At 39.3% G+C, this 21,947-nt stretch overlaps 1 protein-coding gene across 1 annotated transcript; it reads left to right on the forward strand.

Annotated features, from left to right (window-relative positions):
* Window positions 1-3,652: 3,652 nt before the first annotated feature.
* FBXO40 (F-box protein 40) lies at window positions 3,653-21,582 on the forward strand. The gene is given in 5 exon segments (XM_070741943.1): window positions 3,653-3,719; window positions 10,569-10,598; window positions 12,576-14,205; window positions 14,208-14,458; window positions 21,247-21,582. Coding segments are annotated over 4 exon segments (2,130 nt in total). The 5' UTR covers window positions 3,653-3,719; window positions 10,569-10,595; the 3' UTR covers window positions 21,493-21,582.
* Window positions 21,583-21,947: the final 365 nt, after the last annotated feature.

Below are 21,947 nucleotides of genomic sequence, written 5' to 3' on the forward strand. Positions count from 1 at the left end.
CATAATTCCGAGAGAGGAACTCCTCCCTCGGGGCCCAGCCAGGTTTCAGTCACACATGCCAGATCGGCCTCCTCATCCAGGATTAAATCCTGGATGAGGAGAGCTTTGTTTACTACCGATCTGGCATTGAGCAGCAGCAGCTTGAGCCCAGGGCCTGGATTACACTCGTCACCAGTACCCCGGGATGCCACAGGCCAATAGTCAACTCCATAGGCTCACCTCTGCAAAATCTCGCCAAATTTTTAGCCAAATATCTTCAGCCCTATACAGAAACTATCACCTCATATGTACAAAATTCATTCCACTTTATAGAAATAATTAAAAAACCAAACCTACAACCTGGTGATCTACTTGTGAGTTTCGATGTCGTATCCCTTTTCACCCAAATACCAATTAAAGAAGCCTTAACAGCTATCCAAAACAAATACAAGCCCCCCAAGTATATCTTAGATCTGACCAACCACTGTCTGACAAATACATACTTCATCTATAACGAACAAAGATATAAACAAATAGAAGGAGCCCCCATGGGATCACCCCTCTCACCTGTCATCGCAAACCTGTACATGGAACATTTTGAAAACAATGCCTTGGAGAAATCTAAACCCAAACCCAAACTTTGGCTGAGATATGTAGATGACACTTTTGTAATTTGGCTACATGGAAAAGAAAAACTGGACAATTTCCTCACACATCTCAATAGCCTACACCCCAAAATACAATTCACTATGGAAACAGAAGCCAATGATCAACTTCCCTTTCTGGATGTCCTAATCTATAAAAAACCCAATGGCACCCTAGGACACACCATCTACCAAAAGAAAACCCACACCAACCGTTATTTAAATGCACACTCCCACCACCACCCTGCACAGATCACCTCAGTAGCCAAAACCCTCATCACCAGAACCAAACGCCTAGCTGACCATGACCACTTAAAAACTGAATTGAACAAACTCAAAGATGTATTAATTTCTAATGGATCTGAAAGAAAAACAATTACAAACCTAATCAAAAAGAGACATCCCCCAAAAATCAAGACCAAGAACAGGATAATGGCATCACCCTCCTCCCTTACGTTAAAGGCACCACAGACAAAATTAGTAAAATTCTCCACAAACATAATATCAAAACTTCATTTGTCACTAACCAGAAAATATCAAACATCCTAAGAAACCCAAAAGACAAAATCCATCTCGAAAACCAAGGAATCTATGAAATACCATGCAAAACATGTGCAGCCACATACATTGGACAAACTAATCGAAGAATAAACGCACGCATTGCAGAACATAAAAATGCAGTCAAAAAAGAAGAAAAAACTTCCTCCCTTGTCCAGCACATTAAAAAAACAGGACATGAAATTGACTTCGAAAAAACTAAATTACTTTCCAAAACAGAACACGTATATAAAAGAATAATCATGGAAGCCATAGAGATAGAAAAACACCCCCTCAGCATGAATAAACGTGATGACACGTCCCGCCTACCAGAAATTTGGAAACCAGACCTAAACAAAAAAACATATCATAATCATCACCATGTCAATCCTTCAACTAAATGTGATTCCACCAACCAATCAAATCATTAAAACATAGCCACCCAATCTACTTGCTACATTCAAACCAAATCTCCACCCCCATCACTATTTATAAGGAACAAATGGCAGTTGCAAACAAACTATATCTACAGCAGCACGAAGCTTACAACTTCAGCCTGATGATGGTGAATGTGATTTCACCGAAACGTCGCATAGACACTCAAAATATTACACGGGGCAAAACCCGAACTCAGAACAATCTACATACATATACCCGTGAAAATCTACAAAAACATATGAAAAATAGATGAATAAATAAACAAATTTTGTAAAATAGAACAAACCTAAACTATGTCAATAAAATTAAATAAAAACAGAAGCAACTTAACCGATCAATCCTCAGTAACTAAGTAAAGCACCCACAGAGATAAAAACTCAGGTGAATATCTTTCATTCAGCCCACCCAAAGGTTTCATTTACTTCTCCTTTGTGAGTTCATGCACCTGTGAGAAGGATTATGAGGGGTGACCTCATGAGGGAAAAGCAAAGCAAACTGATTAGTTGAATTAATGCTACTCAGTGCTTTATCTATTTTTCAATATTGATAGAAAAGTAAATACCAAATTCTGCTGATGTATTTGATGGAATCAGAGGATGAAGTAACAAGAAAAATACAACAGAAAAATTAGTGTCCCTGAAGAAAGCAGGGAGATGTCTGGAGAAATACGCGCTGTTAAAAAGTGGTAAATGAGCAGGAGTGATTTATGACTCTGGGAGAGTAAATTATGCTGTGGATGTTGCTCCTACAAACTTCAAGAAATATACAGTATTTTAACTTAACCATTCAGAGCGTCCCTTTATTTTCTGGCCTGAGCTGATGAATTACATAGAGGTAGTCCTCAATTTATGACCACAATTAAGCCCAAAATTTATGTTGATAAGTCAAAAATTTGTTAAGTGAATTTTGCTCCATTTTAGGAGTTTTCTTTCTACACTTGTTAAGTGAATCACTAAAGTTATTAAATTAGTAACATGGTTTGTTAAGTGAATCTGGCTTCCCCAATGTCTTTGCTTGTCTGCAAGTTTGCAAAATAAAATAGAATAGAATTCTTTATTGTCCAAGTGTGATTGGACACACAAATTTGTCTTTGGTGCATATGCTCTCAGTGTACATAAAAGATACATTTGTCAAGAATCATGAGGTATAACCAGTGATGGGCTCCTACGGGTACGGTCAGGTACGCAGTACTGGTAGCAAAATTTTGGTCAGGTACACAGTACTGGTAGGAAAATTTTGATCCCCCCCCCCTCTTTTCCCCTTCTGGGCTCTGGATATGTTTTTCCTATTGCAGTAAATGAGGTTGAATGTGTATACTTTTAGAAGAGCTGTGCGTGCGTGTGTGTACATACACTTTATATAGTGATAATCAGGGGTGGGCTACTGCCTGGACAGGAGGGAACACAGTGGGGTAGCGAAAATGGAGCTCCACCCCAGAGCACCCAATTTGCACTGAAATATGTTGAAACAAAATGCATAAGCCACGGCCACAGTGTGGTAGTACAAATTTTGGTAGCCCATCACTAATCTAAACTATTGGATTTGGGGTATTACTTAACTTTTAATGTCAGTAAGATTAATGAAGATAGTTTAAACTTTTATGTTTCCAGACAAGAAAGCTAATAAAGATTTGTGATCTAGCTGCTTTGTATAGAAAAATACAAAGGAAAAATATTTGTAGTGAAAAATAAAAGGAAGAAGGAATGCAAAAGTTTCTCTATGATACAGCAAAGAAAATATCATTGCTTTTACTGGTAATATTTCCTTTATTAAAATATGAATCACCTGTTCAACAGCAACAGCGAGTCTTCGGAGAGCGGCGGCATACAAATCTAAGTAATAAATAAATAAAATAAATAAACTCTGTTAAATATCACTGTAGCAGTAGTGGAGAGAAATACCATGAAAGGACCGTGTTCCATAAAGTGAATCATGCTGCTGAGTACATCAGTTTTATTTTTAACAGTCCGTGTCACATGGATCCATTTCAGTTATTTTTTTCCCTGCCTCCTCAGATTTCTTTGTGCAGTGTTTTGCTCCAAGCATTCTCCGGCCATTTCAACTCAACTGGATAAATCCAAGAGAACTTTATGTACATGAAAAGAGATTGTACATTTAACGGTAAGGCTTTTTTAAAAAAAACTTTTTGAACACAAGCTGAAAGATAAACACTATATTGTTATGTCAAAATCACCATCTAAAAGAATAACTTTGCAGTTAAATTGCAAATTGTTTTTCCCAAATGTTTAGACTATTCTGAAGCTTAAAGGATTGGTTAAAGTTGGGACTACAGGTTTACACACTGTACTTCCACTAGAAAATAAGAACTATATATCAAGTTGATTAACTGAAGATAGATATTAAGCATTAACCTATTTGAGCTAACTGCTTCATATACTAACCTCCCTAAATCCCATCAGCACTTGCACAGTTTATGTATAAGTTTACATGTATTCTTACAGTGTACTTATCTTGGTTACTTTCTTTTCTGTCTTGTATATATTCTACTTCCGTCAATAGATGATAGTCAGCCTAAGGTATGACCTCATCTTTAGAATCTGTTTTCAGTGCCAGGGCTCCCTCCCTTAGGACATTAAATCAAAAGAAGACCAGGAGTGCTCTTATTTCTCTTTTGATCAGCTTAGAGCCAGAGTGGACAGAATTATAATGTACTAATGACATCACACAGTTGTTAGCACTGGAATGTCAGTGGCTGTGCATTGTTTCTGAAGTGTGTTAAGACATTTTGAGAGTATAGATTGTTTTTAGGCTCATTGGTCAACGAAGCAGTGGAAGTAGAAGTGATGTGCCGGTGCCTGGAGGCTGTTGGGGTCTGGATGGGTGTCAACAGACTCAAACTCAACCCTGATAAGACGGAGTGGCTGTGGGTTTTGCCACCCAAGGACGATTCCATCTGTCTGTCCATCACCCTGAGGGGTGAATTATTGACCCCCTCGGAGAGGGTTCGCAGCTTGGGCGTCCTCCTCGATCCACAGCTGACATTAGAGCACCATCTTTCGGCTGTGGCGAGGGGGGCGTTTGCCCAGGTTTGCCTGGTGCACCAGTTGTGGCCCTATTTGGACCGGGAGTCATTGCTCACAGTCACTCATGCCCTCATCACCCCGAGGTTCGACTACTGTAACGCTCTCTACATGGGGCTACCTTTGAAGAGTGTTTGGAAACTCCAGATTGAGCAGAATGCAGCTGCGAGAGCAATCATGGGCTTCCCTAGGTATGCCCATGTTACACCAACACTCCGTAGTCTGCATTGGTTGCTGATCAGTTTCCAGTCACAATTCAAAGTGTTGGTTATGACCAATAAAGCCCTTCATGGCACCAGACCAGAATATCTGCAAGACCGCCTTCTGTCGCATGAATCCCAGCGGCTGGTTAGGTCCCACAGAGTTGGCCTTCTCCGGATCCCGTCGGCTAAACAATGTGCGGAGAGGGGCGGCATACAAATCTAATTATTATTATTATTAATAATAATAATAATAATAATAATAATAATAATAATAATAAAGCTGGAAATAAAGCTCATTGAGAGTTGAGCCTCTAAATTCACAGTTCCCAATGCCTTGTTCCAGCATGAGACCCAATGATTAACAATATATTTCAATTCAGATGGTTGAACTGTAATCCCAACACATGGCCCCTGTTTCAGTGCTTGCCCAAGACTGTAGCTGAAGTAGCCAGAGCTGACACTGAGCATTTGCCTTTTTGCTACCCAAATGTTATAAGAATGCAAGTATATTTACAGCCATAGTAAATTAATCCTCTCTATGAGATACTGTGATTTTCTCATTAGGCTCAAGTAGGGTTCATGTTAGCCTAATGATGGGGGAGCTGCAAAAAGGGCAATCTCTGTTGGATAACTTCACTAATTTTGTAGCATGTCTAAGAGCTAACTTCAAGAATCCAACTTCATTCGGGTGTCATGCTGGAGCAAGACATTGGCAAATGTGTCTTCCATTTATGAAATCTGTTATCTCTAACAGGTTAAGCTTTTGATTCAGAAGTGTTAATTGAGTTTCAGCTATGTATTAGCTCAGAATTTGGACTAGAACAAAATAAACTCTATTCAGTGTAAAACCTGACAGTAATCAAAACTGACTACTTAACATTCATTGATTTCTTAAAGGAAAGGCTTATTTCCTCTGGCTGAAAGTAGATGACATGAAAGTTTCTTTAATTTGCTTCTGATAATCTTTATAGCCAATTGCCCATACTTGAAAAGATTGATGAAAGTTCAGACTGAAGGGGAGACAACCTTAAAAGATAATATGAATACTTATAAAGATAGCATGAATTATTGGCAATATATATCTTCTGTTTCTCCACATTTAAAATTAATAGGAATGGTAATTATCAGGTCGGCAGACAGCATTAACTTGAGCTATTGAAATTTAATTGTAGGTTGTAGAAAACATCATAGTAATCTATAACACAGTACAGTATTATCATTCTTGGCAGTCCAGTATAGATTCTGTACTATTGACTATCTTTGTTGCCATATTCAAAGCTCCAGTCTGTTAGGCAGTTGGGCTATATGCTATGATATCTGGTAAATATATGGATCAGTTTTGAGCAAATCACTTTTCTGAGTATTGTGCTTGTCCTGTGAATCTAAATGTTGTTATAGATATTTGTTCAGCATTTGACAAGTTTCCAATATGTTATTCATTATTTAATAAACAATCAGGTTGAATGATAGTCGTCCCAAAGTTATTATTTCTCCAACTTATCTCTTTGATCTCAGATTCATCAGACTATCTGATCTAAAGTATATTCTGTTGTAAGTTCAGCTGGCATTCAGGTACTCTTCTTTCTAATGGGTCTGTCGGTCAACTCTTTGTAAGTCTTTATTTCAACAGTATAGGTAGTCCCCAACTTATGTCTGGTTGTTCAACCAGTCATAAGTTGAGGACTTGTTACATTGGATGCAGAAAGGTTACTTACAACTTGCCCTCAAAGTTATAACTTCTGTACCACTTCTGGAGTTGCGTGATTGCATTTTGGGTGCTTGGCAAGTGGTTTGCATTTATGACTAGTTGCAGACTGTCCTGCACTCACATGATCACACCTATTGGATAAGCTGTACTGATTTACAACCATGTAATTTGCTTAATTACCATAGACTTGCTTTATGAACATCTAAAATGGTTGTAAAATTGAATCCAGTGATATGATGACTCAACTTATGATCACAATGACTTATGATGAAAATTCCTGCCTCAATTATGTACGTTAGGTAAGCGGGCCACTTTCTTTCTGGTCTTTCTCTCACTTAGACTCACAGTCCAAGCCAGTAGCTCCTCCCCCAGCCTCTGTGAAACTAAAACTGCAATGGAAAATGGCTTTCCCCCACCTTTCTGGTCCTTCTCACTACAATGTAGTGTAGGGTTTCCTGCCTAAGCAAGGGGTTGGACTAGAAGACCTCCAAGGTCCCTTCCAACTCTGTTGTTGTTATTATTATTATATTATTGTTGTTGTTGTTGTTGTTGTACAGTAGTCCCAAATCGAGGATTGCCTGTAGATTTAAATGTGCTTAGTCAGCTTTTTTGCTATGAATTTATGAAACTGGAATATTACTAAACTGAATAGGTCTTGAATTCTTGTGAGGAATATTTGAATTTATTGCTTTGCTAGATATCAGTAACCCAATTGAGCTGTTAAAGACTTGTGTGAGCAGAAAACGGTTCAACAGTTCCATAGTTTAACAATGTCTTTCTAAAACTCTTTAATCCTTGTAAAGTTTCATAAAGCTCAGCCTTTGACAAAATAATGAAGGCTGTTGTATGAATAATGAGGCTAACCTCTAATAAATCATTGTTTTCCTTGCCTACCATTGAAAGCTGTTTATTTTGGCTTTGCTTTGTCAAGGTCACTGATAAAACCGAGGCTTTAGATATACTATCAATTGGCATGTTACTCACACAATTAGCACAGTCAGTTATAGCTGCCTCGTTTGGCATAAATAGCGGCTATACTTTGTAGAACATCCATAGTGGGAACATTTGAAAAGTATTCTGGGTTTTCATCATAAATGGCAATGAATAAAACTTAGGCTGATTTAGTACTAATAAAGTTCTCTTTCTTCCTACTCACTCTTCTTCTCTCTCAAGATGGCTATGTATCTATCAGCATGCTAGCTATTTTAAGAACCACAGACTGGAACTTTAATAAAGACAGTTAATCTGATAAATTCCGGAAAGCTTTAACATGGCTCTGGGGTAGGCCTGGGGCCATTGAGCTATAGCACTCTGTTCTGGCCTAGAAGTGATGACTCTTTTTGTATTTGGGGTTTTTTAAATTACCATATGTTGTTTTATCGTTGTATGCTACCCAGAATCCATCCTGAATTGGGCTGTTTATAAATTTAATAAAATTCAAATTCAAAATTCAAATTTGAATGTGTCAAGGAGATAATTTACAAAAGCAGTTTAGTTTAGTTGATCAAAAGTAGAAACTATAATGAAAGCTAAAGGCATCCTCTTGAACTTCACTTAGAAGAGATTTTTTGGAAGGATCAACTATACCAGTAAGTGACACAGGGAAGGACTTCCATTGGACATGTTCACCCAGACAATAAATGACAGCTTTAAAAGACATTTTACTCCATTTACAATTCCAATTCTGGTCCCAGTGAGAATGGAAAAAGGAGGGATGTTTCATTTACTTAACATTCCTTGATTGGCAAAGAGATCATCTATTTTTAATTGTTTTATTGATTTAGCAGAAAATTGACAGCTTATAGTCCTTTTTCTGCATTGATGAGATCACACTGTGGTATGAGCAAGTTAAAACACTTTCTAAGGCTGGTTGCAAAAATGATGCAAGGACTTGAAAATATATCCTTTAAAGATAGGCTGATGGAACTTGAAATGTAAAAAGAAGACTGATGTCATAGGGAATGTTATAGAATAAGAATGTCATAGGGAAAATGATTAAGAACTAGTCTTCTATGACTCAGAAACTAGGATCAGAAATAATGGATGCAATTTGCAGCTATTTAGATTTTGCACAAATGTAAGGAAAAAACGTTCTGATATTAAAATCTGTGAAACAGTATGGCAGCCTACTAACAATAATTGGCAGTTCTTCATCTTTAGAAGTTTTTAAGAAGAGAGAAATAGTCAGCAAAGTTATGTCAGGAGTCATGACCTGGTTTGGTTTAGAAATTAAGGCATTAGACTAGAAACCAGGGACCTTGAGTTCTAATCTTATTTTAGGTACAAAGCCAGCTGGATGACCTTGGGCCAATGATTCTCTTTCAGTCCCAGGAAGAATGCCATGGCAAACTACTCCTGCAAAACCTTGCCAAGAAAACTGTAGGGATTTGTTCAGGCAGTCACAAGGAGTTCCACAATGCTCAAATTATAAGATGGCCAACAAATACTTTTAATAATAATAACACTAACTTGAAGACAGGTAAAAATGTAATGTCTCAAAGATGATCTGATTAATTTTCCTGCATGTTTAAAGGGATTGGACTAGATTATCCTAATAATCCCTTCCAACTCCAGAATATTATGATTCATTGGACTTGTGTTATTTGATATGTGGAATTCATCAAGGATGGTTTTCATCACCTCATATAGCAAATTAGATTTGGGGACTACTGACCTGTTATTGGACAATGGAAAGAGATTCTGAATACAAAAGGAACTGACATTTAACATATACTGTATTATTATTGCACGCTGAAGATATATACTGTATCTGATTATAATTATCAAAGTTCTGCATAAATTTAGTTGATATAATTGATACATTAGTTGATATCAGGTCAACTAATTGAAATAAGTCTCACATACCCTTATCTATGGAAATCTGTAAAAATATGAGTCTCATATGTTGTTTAAATTTCAAACAAAATTTTTAAATAATTCATATAAAAAGTATTTACTTGAAAAAGTAAATATTTATTTATTTATATTACTACAGTATTATGCAAATGCAATCTCACTTAATTCTTTTTGTCCAACTGACTTAGTAACAACCTCATAATCTGAAGAAACAAACTCTTTAAAAGCGCTCAAACCTTAATGGCTGATAATAATGAGAATATCATCTGGTGAAGCTTTCCTCCATCTTTAGTATGGATATATGCTGCACAATATGACAATTTCTGACAGTTCATTTATAAAAGTTGCATATCTTTTAAAATATAGAAATATGAACAATGAATAGTCAGTTGAATTTTTGTTGTCTCTTAGGTTTAAATCAATTACGGTAATTAGTTTTAGTAATCCTAGCATTGGAGGCATCAATTACACTATGGAGGATGTTTTAAACTCATTATATAGTCAACTAATAGCATTGAAGAGGTCATGTCTGAATCTGTGGCTTTTATGTCCTCCAGGGTGAAAAGTTTATTATAGTTAGAAGAGAAATCTATTGCAATATTAGTATTAAGAATTGATCACATTCACTTTGATTTACCAAAAACATCTACACATTAACAGAGTGACACTACAAAATACAGAGTTTTTGTAGACAATGTTCAAGATATATATGTACAGGTCTGGTTGGCTCTATTAACAGTGCAATATTCCTTCTTTATTCTACTGTTGGTCTTGACTGGGAGAAAGAAGTAGGGATTCGTCATAACTGTGTTAACTCCCCCTGCCCAAATGACCTTATTTTATTTGAGATTAAATATGTTTCATTGCTGACATGCACATCAGTAGTTTTGGCCCTGCCTAATGATGCAAGGAATAGGTATGATTTTCAAAGGTAATAGAATCTCAAGCCATCCTAGGAATTCTGGTGAAAATTCTTTTTCGTCCTTATCCTTTTATCCTAATAATAAAATGTCAAATACAATCTGTAAGCTAATGACATTTACACTGTACTTTTAGTATTGCTTTTTGATAGTATCTCTTTGAATATAATATCACACATCTTGTTCTAAATTTCAGGAAGGAGCTGATCTCTTTTTATTAACTATTTTAATTTTTCTTCTAGTGACATGAAAGACAACTGACTGGAACTATGGTAGGTACATTTGAAAAATAATAATTATTACCATAGGGGGGGGTTTTGGTTAGTGTCATTTACCTTTCATATTTTTTTGAGGTGGTGATCTAATAATAATGGCTTCTCAAATGTTAATTGAGTTGGCAGTCTGCTAAATCAGGTTTGAACTACAACGGTCACTTTTATACAGAAATAATTAAACCATGCTATGGTTTAGAATGATGAGTGGGATTCTGTTAAATTTCTGTTTCTCTGTTCCTTGCTATTTTCTCTTCTTCCTAAATGAAAAAGTGGGATATTAATCCAATAATTAAATAAATAATGAGTGCTAAAACACTTAGTATCCTTGACTATTGCTTAAATTGATAGTTTAATAATTTCATACACTTGTTAGCCATCTGATGCTAATTGCTCTTTGTGCTAGTGAATATAAATTATTGAAAAGATTTGGCCACCCATCATAAACAATTCTAGGAGTCCTCAACTACGGTTAAACAATTAAATGTAGAAATGAGCAAATTTAACTGAAACTGAAATTCTATGATATTCAAATCTCAATTCCCTAATCAGTAAAAGAATGTAAATTAATGTATCCCAGGCTGATGTCCAGCCTCTGCTTGGACAGTACTGTACTTTACTAGCTTTTACTAGCTTGCCACTAAAAGGGAGCTTATCACTATCTGTAATAAAACATTTCACTGCTAAACTGCTGATATTATAATATTTTTCTAACCATCCAATAGATCCATAAAAGTATCAAGTGTCAAACATATCTTAGAGACTATATTTTACAAGCATAAACCCCACGCCCATAAGATATTGTAAGATTATTAAAGCTCTTAAGATCTGAATATAGAAAAATGTATTTCTTAAAAGTTTGCATCACTGTCCTTTTCAAACAAAGTAAACTTTTTAAAATAAATGCTTGATCTGAAGAGGTCCAGTGCCATTGTAACTTCTTTTAAATAACAGATAATAACTATATTTCCAGAAACTCACATCAATTTTAACAGTGTCGATACAAGTATTGTCTGAAATGTAACAGTGACCTGTTTAATATTAAGATAAGGCAGCTGAGCCTGACTTAGTCATGTTTAGAGTAGATCTATTTAAATAATTGGGAGGAGTTAATGTGATTACATTTAAGAAATCTTTCTGGCATTAATATACTGCGATAATGTACATTTGTCCAATTCTTTGTTATTTCTATGGGTCAGGCACACATGCACAGAAATACATAGCAAACAGTGTATATTAACTGTGCTGTTCGCTGTTTGGCAAATTGTTGGGGGGCAGAGGCCTTTATTCTTTGTTTTCCTCTCCCAAAACTAAGGTGCGTCTTATACTCCAGTATGTATTATACTCCGAAAAATACGGTAGTTCATTATGCCATGTGTCTTGCAAACTCACAGGTTTTCCCCCCACCATGCATATGTATACATTTGAACTAGACTGTGATATTTCTCTGTGTCATATATGTGCATATATGTGTGTACAGTATATGCATAATATATCTTTTGAAAGCTGAATTCAATGAAATTTCATTTTAATGTATGCTGGTTAGTGTACATTTAAAATGACTATAAAATTTCTATATTCTATTCTATTCATTTATTTTATTTAATTCGACTTCTATGCTGCCCAATCCACTGGGACATAGGGCAGTTTATAACAAAATAAAATGCAATACAAATACAAATATAAATTCTATTCTATTCTATTCTGTTCTATTCTATTCTGATTTCACTGTAGGTTCAAGATTCATGTTTTGCAATGATTCGGACAACCTTAATTTTCTAATTTAGTTATGGATGAACCTGAATTGTTACTTGATTTTTATATTAAAATTGTAGCTACATGACATAGTTATTTTGAAAGTGGCTGGTTACCTGCCAAACCTTTTTTGTGTAAAACATTTCATGTACATTTCCACATGCAGAATTGTTTCCATGTTCCTAAATGCTTTGAATACTTTTTCTCCCTGCCTTCCTTTAGATTAGCAGACGGCAGACTCCACTTGGACTGCATAAACACTGTGAGAAGTGTTTCAACAAATATTGCCAGGCTCCAGCAGAGCCTTCAGTCTCATGTGTAGTGATCAGTTGCCACTCTCACTGTGGTGCTGTCTTTCATATGTGCAAAGAGGATGATCATAAACTTCTTTGTCCCTTAGAACAAGTCTCATGCCTTAATTCTATTTATGGCTGCCCTTTTACAATGGCCCGTTTTAAAGTGGCAAAACATCTCCAAGTTTGCCCTGCCAGCATAGTTTCCTGTTCTATGGAATGGAACCGTTGGCCATATGTAGATTCTGAAGCCATTCTTCATGAGAACATTATGAAGCAACCGCCCAAGGAAGAGTGCCTGGATGTAGCCATAGCTCTGAGAGATCAGGCAGCTCTCTTCAACGCACTCAAAATGGCTGAGCTCTTCCCAGAATGCACAGAGGCTTGTACCCTGGAAGAAACAACAGATGATATAGACTATTTTGAAGATAAAGCTGTTGGAGGAATTGCTGAGCAGAGCACAACAAATGAAGCTGAGGCAGCTGTACTCACCCAGCAAGAATGTGAAAATCTGGCAAAAAATAAAGAAGGGGTAGATTTGATTGGTTACAAAAGTTGGGAAAGTATGTTTAGTAAAGAATTTAAAGCATGCCAAGCAGCAGACCTGTCACCTAGCAATACAAAACATACATCTGAAAGTGGATCTCCACATAAAGAGCATGCTTCTGGAAGCACTGTGGAAGAAGCCAGCAGTACAGAAGGCACTGAAAAAAACAAAAACCATCAAATCAATTTAGCAGCTGAAAAAACAGGGTTGGCTCCTTGGCAAGATGGAGTGCTAGAAAGGCTGAAGAATGAGGTTCCTGTTGGAGAGTATAACATGTACTTGGTGCACCATGGAAGGATGCTTATTCATTTTGGTCAGATGCCTGCTTGCACTCCCAGAGAAAAAGACTTTGTGTATGGAAACCTGGAAGTTCAAGAACTGAAGACTGAGACCACCTTCAGATCGCCACTTAGTTACTGTGGCAAAAGAGCAAAGCTTGGGGATCCTATGGCACATAAAAAGCCAGGTAAGAACATATCCCTGGATACTTCAGAGCTGGACATAGATGTTGAAGAACTTCCCAAATCAAACACAATAAAAACTACACTGTTGTGCGCTCTTGAGAGGGAACTAAAAGGTCATGAGATATCTAAAACAAAGTCCACTGATGCCTTATATATCGATATTGGGACTCAAACGTACAGCTTTGATGCCCAACCTTTTTCTTCAGGAGCTGTTCTAGCAGATATTTTGGATACAAAAGACCCACTGGATCTCCATCTGCAGCTCCATACTGAGAGTGTAACCCAAAGATATAACAAAAGCAGCTCTGCATTTACATTCTCTTGCAACCACTTTTTTAGGAGAGATTAGTTTTCTTCACATTTCAAGAATGTTCATACAGATATCCAGTCCTCCTTAGATGGCTGGTTCCAACGTCGCTGCCCACTGGCCTATTTGGGATGCACTTTTGTTCAATATCCTTGGCATCCTTCTGGGCAAAAGACAAATATTATCTACAATCAGCACCTTATGGCATTTGCTGTTAAGCCAGAGATTGATCTTGTGCTCTCAGGAGCCAAAAAAGTAACCTTATAAGAAGTAGACAAAGGAATGAAAGGATTGCTCTAACTAATCTTCCCTTGGAGATTCTGAAGTACATTGCTGGATTTTTGGATAGTGTTAGCTTGTCTCAACTGGCTCAGGTGTCAGTACAGATGAGGAATATCTGTGCTACTCTGCTGCATGAAAGAGGAATGGTTTTTCTGCTATGGAAAAAGAAAAAATATTCTCATGGAAGAACATCATGGAGAGCCTGTGGAAAGGTAAGTGCTGGGGATACCAAAAATGCAGCAGTATTTTCCAAATAGAAGGACAGAGGGATATTTCTACTGGCTTCTAAGTTATGGATATTTTTATAATTACAAAGTGTAGTCCTCAACTTTGTATCTTGTGAGCCGCCCTGAGTCTTCGGAGAAGGGCAGCATACAAATCCAAATAATAATAATAATAATAACAACAACAACAACAATAACAACAACAACTTATAACCATTCATTTAGTGACTGTTCAAAATTACAATGGTACTAAAAAGTGACTTATAACCATTTTTCACACTTAACAACAGTTGCTGCATCTCAAGGGTCATGTGATCAAAATTCAGACACATGGCAATTAACTGATATTTATAAGTTGCAGTTTCCCAGGGTCATGAGATAACCTTTTGTGACCTTTCTGACAAGCAAAGTCAATGGGGAAGCCAGATACACTTAACAACCAGGCTATTAACGGAACAAATGCAGTGATTTACTTAATAATTATCATGTTTTCCCGAAAATAAGACTTTGTGTTATATTTTTTTGAACCCTGAAATAAATGCTTGGCTTTATTGCCTTGCATTCAAAAGCCTGATTGGGCTTATTATCAGGGGATGTTGTATTTTGGGAAAAACGGTACGGCAAAATGGGGCCAAAAAAGTTGTAAAATGGGGCAAAACTCACTTAGCAAATGTCTCACTTAGCAACATAAATTTTGGGCTCAGTTGTGGTCTAAAGTCGGGGACTACCTGTAATTTTAGTTAAGCATGAACATATAGTTTAAATAATCCAGTGACAAGCAGAATTGCATGATTATAGGATTTGATTTAAACTTCTCAAATAAAGGGTCAGAGTCTCCAGATGATAAATTTCAAAATGATTGGTCAAACCATAGGCAATTAACTGATTAAATCCAGACAAGAAGGACTGGTAAGTAGAAGCTGTATATGGAGACTGAATTTCATCCTATTTTGTGTGATGTTAGATATGCAGCATGGCAATGCTCTTTGATTGTTATCTCTCATTGAATATAATTGGCAGCTGGGGTGAAGAGCATCTTAATGTAATTACATTACCAGCTGCAAACATCTCTGAAAAAGTCAAGAATATGCTTTAGTTATATCTTTGGATTATTAGAATGTACAAAATCTAGGACTGTTTTTACAAGTGTCAACTTAACCATTGGTGCAAAATGAGGCAGCTAGGCAATTAACAGTGCAAAGTTTAAGGATCATATGATACTTACAGTTGGAGGTCGGTATTGATTATCCATTTTGTCCCAGGTAGAACAGTGCATTACAGTTAATCCTGAAACATGAAATGACTTAGAAGTTGACAATCTGAGGGACAATATATCCTATTACAAACCTGACTAGGTGATAATATTTATAGAAAGGTAATAGAATCATAGGGCTGGAAGGGACCTTGGAGGTTTTCTAGTCCAATTGCCTGCACAAGCAGGATACTTGATGCCATCTTGGACAAATGGCTTTTAATGTTTGCTTGGAAACCTCTAATAATGGAATACCCATACTTTGGGAGGAAAGCTGTTCTCTTGGTTAATTCAGTGACCACCAGGACTAGTTCCATGGAGAGAGGTTTTCTGCAGATTGGAGGGGAGATGATTTCGTGTGATGCCTGCATCCCATGTGAAGTAGACCCAGAGACAGGGTTAGGTGAGAACGGTACCTTTATTCCAGCTCTGAATAGGTAAGTGACTTTCAGCTAGTACCGTCTGCTCTACCTGGGAGAAACCGCTCCTTTTATACATTTGCGGTTCCCGCCAAAGCAAGAGCAGCCGCGTCTGAGCCAATCAGGAGCGACTTCCTGATTCTGGCTCAGACAGCGCTTTAGCAAGGAACAAACTATTTACAGAGATACAAGGTAGCCATTACAGGATACAACACCCCTCCCTCCTTAGTTTGGATACATCCATCACGAAAGCCATGTGACGAAGTCCTCCAATCTGCTGGGTCTCCGCGAGGCTCGCTCCGACCTGCGCAGTTCAGTTGTGTCCTCGCCACCGACGGTGGAGGTCGGCTCGCTGTTGCTCCCCCGGCGCGGCTGGGGCCTGTTTTGGGCTCCGGCCTGCTGATTCGGCCTGGCAGACACAACGCTGACTTCGGAGGAGGAAGATGGTTCGGCGTCGCTGGAGGATTCTCTCTGACCCGATAAGTCCCTTTGAATGTCTATAAAATTGGGTTGCGTGTTAAAGTCTGTTGAAATGGGAGAGTCTGTGTCAGCGGTTTGCTCCAGGGAGTTTTCCATGCGTTTTCTTACGTGGTCAATGTGCCGCTTCCACATTCGACCATCCTCCAGTTTTACAATATATGTTTTAGGAGCAGTTTGTTTAACAATAATTCCCTTCATCCAGTTTACACCTCCATCAAAAATTTTTACAAACACATTTTGACCCAAATACATTTGTCTTTCAGGGTTTACATACATTTGGTTATTTGTACAAAACCTTGGGTGTAACCTATCTAGTGGGGACCTTAGTTTCCTTCCCATTAGTAACTCAGCAGGGCTTATGTGCGTGTGAGTGTTTGGGGTAATGTGCTGGGTTAGCAAAAACTGGTCCAAATTTTGTTGTACATCTCCAGGGCCTGATCTGCGCAATGCTTCCTTTGCCACGCGAACGTAGCGTTCTGCCAAACCATTAGCCCAGGGCGAGTAAGGCGAGATGAGTGCGTGTCTGACTCCAAGACTGTCTAAGAACAATTCAAACTGCCTGGCCGTTAATTGTGGCCCATTGTCAGACACTAGGATATCAGGGCAACCATGGGTAGCAAACAGCCTGCGCAGCACCTTGATGGTGGCACTTGTGGTTATGTTGTTCATTGCTATGATTTCCACCCATTTGGAAAATGCATCCACTACTATTAAGAAGTATTGTGACCCCACTGGCCCTGCAAAATCAATATGGACCCTGGACCATGGCCCGGCAGGTTGCTCCCACTCTGCTGGAGTTGTTTTGGGGGGGTTAGGCCGTGATTCTTGGCATGGGTCACATTTGGCTACCCAGTTTTCAATATCAGCATCCAAACCTGGCCACCATAAGTGCCCCCTGGCTAGGCCCTTCATCCTGACAATCCCAGGATGGCCCACATGTAACATTTCGAGTACTTTTACCCTTAGGCTTTTAGGAATGATCACTCTATCCCCCCACAACAGACAACCTTTTACATATGACAATTCTAGTCTTTTGGTTTTGAAGTCACACAATTCAGGTTTCACAGAGTCATTTTGCCATCCCTTAAGTACACAGTTTACCACCTGTTTTAGGATTGGATCTTGCTGCGTGTGTGTAGCCACCTCCTTTGCAGTAGTTAGTGGGTTGTCCTCGAGCTCTATCATTAAGACATCAGCAGATGGGGCAGGGTCCTCCACTAACTCTGCCATGGGGCACCTACTGAGACCATCTGCGTGGTTGATGGTTTTACCCCCTTTATGGATGAGTTCGTACTGGTATCCTGAGAGGAAAAGGGCCCATCTGATTAGTCTTGGGGACATAAATGGAGGAGTAGGCTTGTTGGGGGCTAAGAAACCTAGTAAGGGCTTGTGGTCGGTAACCAATTCAAAACTTCTCCCAAAAAGGTAATTATGAAACTTCTTCACCCCTGCCACTAAAGCTAGAGCCTCCTTATCTAGTTGGCTATAATTTCTTTCAGTACTGGTCATCGTTCTGGAAAAGAAAGCAATTAGGGCCTCTGTATTATTAGGCAAAACGTGAGCCAAGACTCCTCCCACGCCGTACGGGGAAGCGTCGCACGTTAGCCTGATGGGTAGCGAAGTACTATACTGGACTACCACACTTTTAGAAGTTAATAATTGTTTTATTTGTACAAAGGCTTCGTGTTCAGTTCTCCCCCAAGTCCAAGGGGTTTCTTTCTGGAGTAAGCGGTGTAGAGGCTCTGCTGCTGTTGCCTTCTGTTTTAAAAAGACGGAGTAAAAGTTAAGAAGGCCTAAAAAAGCTTGCAATTCCATCTTATTTTGTGGCTCTTGGCTTCTCTAATGGCTCTCAGTTTCTCGGTCGTGGGGTGGATACCTTCCTTATCGATTTTATAACCTAGGAATTCTACACTGTTGGTTCCCCAGACGCATTTATCAGGCTTAATTCTTAACCCTTTGTCCTGAAGTCTCTGAAGTACTTCCCTTATTCTTTTGTTGAGCTGTTCTTGGTTTTCCCCTGCAATTAAGATGTCATCAAAATAGGGAATGGCCCCTTTAATCCCTGATAACAATCGTTCCATTATGCTTTGGAATATCCCTGGGGCTATGCTTACTCCAAACTGTAATATGGTACATTTAAAGGCACCCCTGTGGGTCACAATTGTTTGCGCGTTTGCTGTCGGTTCATCGACAGGTAACTGTTGATAAGCTTGCGCGAGATCGATCTTTGCAAACCTTTTCCCTTCCCCCAGGGAGTGCAGGAGTTGTTGTACCACCGGAATGGGGTAAGTGTGATGTTGGAGGGCCTTATTTAGCGTGGATTTATAGTCAGCGCAAACTCTTAAGGAGCCATCTGGTTTTAGAGGCGTGACTATGGGTGTTTCCCATGGTCCCTGCTCCACAGGAACTAAAATGCCTTGGCTTATGAGCTTATCCAGCTGCAGGTCAAGTTTGGGGAGGAGCGGAAGGGGTACCCTGCGAGGTTTGAGCCGGACAGGCGGGACCTTGGGGTCAATAGAAAACGAGATAGGGGGCCCTTTATACGACCCCAAGGTGGGGCTAAACACTTCAGGGAACTCCTGTAAAAAGTTAGGCATGCTATCACAGTTAACAGTACAAATACCAGAAATTTCAATTCCCAAAGGTTCCATCCAAGCCAACCCCAGGAGAGAGTGCTTAGCCCCTGTAACAACAATCATAGGCAGGGTACATTTAACATTCTTAAACACGATAGGTACATTCACTTTGCCCAGAACAGAGATTATTCCCCCTTGAAAATCTCTAATCACCAATGAGGTTTGCAATAGCTCAGATTTAGATAGGCTAGGCATGTACAATTTAAGCTTTTCCCATGGCATAATGGTGTATTTAGACCCCGTGTCAAGCTCCATAGAACATGGCTTGTTGTTCAGTAGTAATGAAATTACAATCTTGCCCCCATTTTTTGTTGCCGTGTTATTCACGGAAAATTTAGTGTTACCTCTTGAGTAGTCGCGGTTAGCGGCTGAGTAGTTCTTTCGGCCCGAAAAACGGAAAGGTCGGTTTTCTCGCGGTTGAGGTGTTTGATTCTGGGGTCGTTGATGGCGCGGAGCGGAGAAGGTTTCCTCCGGTGCAGCTGCTCTGCAGGCTTCGGCGATGTGGCCGCGTCGGTTGCAGCGGCGGCATATGGCGTCCCGGAAGGGGCATCGTTGGCGCTGATGGTTTCCTCGGCAGCCGACGCAGGGGGCGGCGGGGTGAGGAACTCTGTGTTGTCTCGGCTGGTCTTGCAGCAGGAAACAGCTGTCCTCGTTGCGAGCTGGTGGGCTGAGGTCGTCTGGGTCCTCGGCGCGGGAAAACGTGGAGTCTATCTTTCCGATGACTTCTTGTCTTTCGTGTTCCTTCAGCTCTTTCGCAGCGGCGTCGGCGACCTCTGCGGTTTGTGCTAGCTTAATCACTGTTTGTAGGGTCGGTTCGTCTTCGGTGAGGAGTTTGTTCCTGACCGAGGCGTTTCTCATGCCGAAAACTAAGGCATCGGTGAGGCGAGCTTCCGGGTTGTCAAACTTGCATTTCGCAAGTACCATTCGAAGTCGCGTTGCAAATTGGTTGATTGATTCCGCTTCGCGCTGAGCCATTCTGGAGAACTGGTGCCGGAAAACCATGGCTGGTTTTGTTGGCTTGAAATGGCTCGCGAGCTTGGCTTGCAGGACGTCCCAAGCGACGGATTTTGCTGGCAGCGGGTCGGTGAGAGTCTGGGCGAGGGCGCGGATTTCTGGACTGCAGTAGTTTAGGAAGATGGCCCGTCTCCGATCGGCGTCGGCGTCCCGTATTCCTGCTGCCTCGAGGAAGATCTCGAAGTTGGCTAAGTAGTCGTCCCAGGAAGTCTTCTCGGGATCGAAGAACTCAGGAGCCCGGCCGATTTGGAGGTTGTTCATGTTGCACGCGTGGTTTCTTTCGTCCGTCGTCGCCAGTGAAGTAGACCCAGAGACAGGGTTAGGTGAGAACGGTACCTTTATTCCAGCTCTGAATAGGTAAGTGACTTTCAGCTAGTACCGTCTGCTCTACCTGAGAGAAACCGCTCCTTTTATACATTTGCGGTTCCCGCCAAAGCAAGAGCAGCCGCGTCTGAGCCAATCAGGAGCGACTTCCTGATTCTGGCTCAGACAGCGCTTTAACAAGGAACAAACTATTTACAGAGATACAAGGTAGCCATTACAGGATACAACACCATGGATGGGGCTTCGCTTGTTTGCGCAGACCTATTTCTGGCATGCCACGGAGCAGTATCAGTCCACGGACTGGGGAGATCTCTGGGTTTATTGTTCTGTCAGGAAATTTCTCTCTAGTTCCAAGTTGGATCTTATTTAGATCTTCCATGAAGCCAAAGAATTATATATTTTCAAAGAAATATGAACATTCAAATAAAAAGTATATTAACATCTTTACCCATACCACATCCATAGATAAAGTTATCTGGAAATTTTACTATCATTTCCAACCATCTCCACTAAAGCATTTAAACAAGGGCATGTTAATTCAATTTTAGATGGTATATACTGTAGACAAAATATAGGGAAGAATTATTTGCAACATCTTATTATCACAGTACTAATATTTTCTTATTCTCTTTTGTTCATCTCTTTTGCTAGATCTGGAAATTTAGCACCCTGTTCTCCACTATCAATAGGTGGCAACTCAGCAATATTCCATCCATAGCTGTACACTTGAAAACTTGCCCTTTTTATGAAGTGGAACATAAACAGGATCCTATTTTGCTTACTAGCATGCTTTTACCTCAAGAACACACAGAAAAGAATTTGGATTCCCCATTTAAACACAGACGTGGATGTGGACCTGGATCCAAGAAATTTCAACAAGACTGCACTGATTTCTAAAACCATGTGTCAAAGCAATTGAGATTTTTTTGAAATGCACTGCTCATTTTGTTTTAATAGGTCAACAAGGGATTTTTTATAGTTTGTTGATTGGTCAGGATGATATGCTATGCTCTAATTCTACTGTCTCTATTGTCTATTGTCGACCTCACCCCATTCCTAAGAGGTCTTTAAGGGGCATGCATAAGCGCATCAGCCTGCCTACTGTCTCTGTCCTGAAATTCCCTTTTATCCATATCCATTTCATGTATTTATAATCATGTGTTATAATTTTTGGTTCCTACAATGGCTCTAGAAGTTCTACAGGATCTTTTTATCTATGAATATTATTTACAATAGTGCTATTATCTATTTTTTCCTCTTTCCTACAGGTTTTAATCTGCTGCTTATTTTATTTGAATTCTTATTAATAGATATCATTAAGGGTACTCAAAACTAAACTAACCCAATTGAAG

This window comes from Erythrolamprus reginae, chromosome 2 (genome assembly GCF_031021105.1).
Source record: "Erythrolamprus reginae isolate rEryReg1 chromosome 2, rEryReg1.hap1, whole genome shotgun sequence".
NCBI lineage: Eukaryota > Metazoa > Chordata > Lepidosauria > Squamata > Dipsadidae > Erythrolamprus > Erythrolamprus reginae.